Source organism: Sorex araneus, chromosome 6 (assembly GCF_027595985.1).
Source record: "Sorex araneus isolate mSorAra2 chromosome 6, mSorAra2.pri, whole genome shotgun sequence".
In the NCBI taxonomy this organism is placed as follows: Eukaryota; Metazoa; Chordata; class Mammalia; order Eulipotyphla; family Soricidae; genus Sorex; species Sorex araneus.
This window is the reverse complement of record NC_073307.1, coordinates 151,411,030-151,413,687: the sequence shown is the minus strand read 5'-3', so window position 1 is coordinate 151,413,687 and position 2,658 is coordinate 151,411,030. Positions and strand designations below refer to the sequence as shown.

The 2,658-nt window shown below is 36.5% G+C and overlaps 1 protein-coding gene across 1 annotated transcript; it reads right to left on the bottom strand.

The window, feature by feature from the left end:
• Positions 1 to 235: 235 nt before the first annotated feature.
• LOC101543717 (olfactory receptor 4C11-like) lies at positions 236 to 1,156 on the bottom strand. The gene has a single exon (XM_012935714.2). It carries the CDS (start codon positions 1,148 to 1,150, stop codon positions 236 to 238), a length of 915 nt encoding a protein of 304 aa, XP_012791168.2. The 5' UTR covers positions 1,151 to 1,156.
• Positions 1,157 to 2,658: the final 1,502 nt, after the last annotated feature.

Sequence of the window (2,658 nt, the reverse complement as noted above, 5' to 3'; positions counted from 1 at the left end):
ACGTATAGCCTAAAAACAAAACAAAAAATAGTGATGAACTTTAATAATATAAAGTAATCATCTCAGTTTAAAGATATAAATATGTAATTAGTAAATATATGCTGTAGATACTAAATATGAACACAGATTATTATCTATTTCCATCAAGAATATTTAATTTTTCTTACTGACAAATGAACATAAGCTACTGTGGAAGATCAGATTTCAATTACTGTAAATCATTTGTCAAATGAAATCATAACTTTCTGCACCACAACTTCTTCATAGCATTCTTTACTTCCGCGTTCCTCAGTGTATAGATCAGAGGGTTCAGTAAGGGTGTTCCAATTGTGTAAAACACAGCCACCAATTTGTCAATTGGAAATGTGGTGGGCGGTCTTGTATATATGAATATGCATGGACCAAAAAATATGACAACCACAATAAAGTGGGTGGTACATGTGGAAAGGGCTTTCCTCCGTCCTTCTCCACTGCGGTTTCTCAGAGAGTACAAGATGACAATATAGGACATCAGCAGAATAATGAAACTCACCATGCAGATGGCCCCACTATTGGAAACCAGTAATAAGTTGATCACATAAGTATCCATGCAGGCAAGTTTTAACAAGGGCTGCAAATCACAGAAATAGTGGTCAATCACATTGGGGCCGCAGAAGGGTAATCTCACAGCCAGAAAAATCTGTGCTGAGGAGTGGATACAAGATCCTATCCAAGCCACAACCACCAGTACGATACAGACCTGCCTCCGCATAATGGTCATATATTGGAGAGGTTTGCAAATGGCCACGTAGCGATCGAAAGCCATGAGGATAAGCACGAAAATCTCCATGCACCCAAAAAAATGGACGGCAAAGACCTGAGTCATGCACTGATTATAGGAAATGGTCTTTTTCTGAGAGAGGGAATCCACAATCAGCCTGGGGGCTGTGGTGGTAGAGAAACAGGCATCAGCGAAGGACAGATAGAACAGAAAGAAGTACATGGGACTGCCAAGGCTCCTGCTGAATTTAATAGTCACCACAATGAGAAAGTTCGCCACGAGTGTTGCGAGATAAAGAATCAGGAAGATCCCAAATATTGCTTTCTGCTTTCTGGAATCCTGTGTTAATCCAAAGAGAATGAATTCAGTCACAGTGTTATTCATGGCCATCCTAGTGGCCAAAGACAAGATGCTTTAGACAAAGACTTGGTGTCTGCAGACTGAAGGAAACTTGTGACATCTTGAAAGATCAGCGGGCTGCCCTCAAACTCTCTTCTTAGTGAGCCATCCTCATGCCTCCAAGTGCTGTTAGACCTCAGTGAATCTCTGTAGAAGTTCAGACGTACAAACCTCATTGGGATCTATCTTTTGATTCAGAAAGTGCATGGCATCAAACTGTTGGCTGTTTAAAGTTGGAAAAAGGTTATTCTTATAAAACTTTAATTTGTCCCCAATAACTTTTGTTAAGTGACAATCTGGTGTGGCCGAAACCCCAAAAGTAAATAAAGAATTCATGATTCCAATACATAGTCAAAGTGCAATAATATGATTAGAAAAACTAAAATCTCTTCAAATTATATAATCTATCATTTTTCTGTCAACAAATATTTTTTTTTCTTAAATGTTCTTACAGAAACATCGGTGTTTTACCAGTTCGTGTATACCTATCATTTTTTGGGGGGTGGGCCACAACTTCTGGTGCTCACTCCTGGCTCTGCATCCTGGAATTACTCTTGAAGGGCTTAGGGAACAGTTAGTGCTGAGGATCAAATTGGGTCTGATATATAAACACTCAATATACCTATAATATCTATTTACATAAATATGTATGTATACTATATAATTATGCAAAAAATAGCTATGTGCAAAAGTTGAAGACTTTGGATAAGCTTATGGAAAAATAATTTTCATAAAATGTAGCAACATTATAACGTACTAATTTTTAATTTTTAAACAGGACTGGGAGGAATGGATACATTACTGGTGCCCGCTCAAGTAAATAAACAATGGGAGGACAGTGATACAGTGAATTTTTAATTGTTTCTATTTTTACACATAGATAACTCCACTTTACTTTCAGAAGCATTAAACATTCATCATCAGAGTTCAGCATTTGTTATAATCAAGATAGTCATTCAATTTTAAATAAAATGCTTTTCACACATTACTAAGAGGAAAATAAAATTTAGCAAGAAGTATGTAGTTTTTCTTTGAATTTTCTTTGTAAGATCATATATACTACAACATCAGACTGATGTTTCCAAATCTTCATTGATAAATGAAACAAAAGAGCATATTCTAAATATATTGTCTTATTTTTCTATCCTCTCTCTATTACCCACCATGCAATCCCTCTAAAAGTAAAAGATCATTTAAAAATGTAATAATTTGTGAATAAAATGGTTACTAAGGGTTCTAAAAGCAGAGGTTGAGATGCTTTCCAAAATGCTCAAATCCTTTCAGTCTGGGCCATCATTTTGTTTTCTCCTTCCTCTCAGTGTTCCAACTAACGTGTGCTCCCATCAACCCTAACTCCTACTATGCTTCCTAACACATTTGTTCCATCTCTATCTCTGAACTCCTTGTCCTTGCTAAATCTCAATTCCTTTTCTGTGACAGATTCTTCTCTCGTCATATCCAGATTGTGTATAGGGTTGTGTTCATTTGGTTTTTTACTA

What these genes read in the sequence shown, in the direction of transcription:
- LOC101543717 (XM_012935714.2), bottom strand. Translation starts at nt 1,150, where the DNA reads ATGGCCATGAATAACACTGTGACTGAATTCATTCTCTTTGGATTAACA.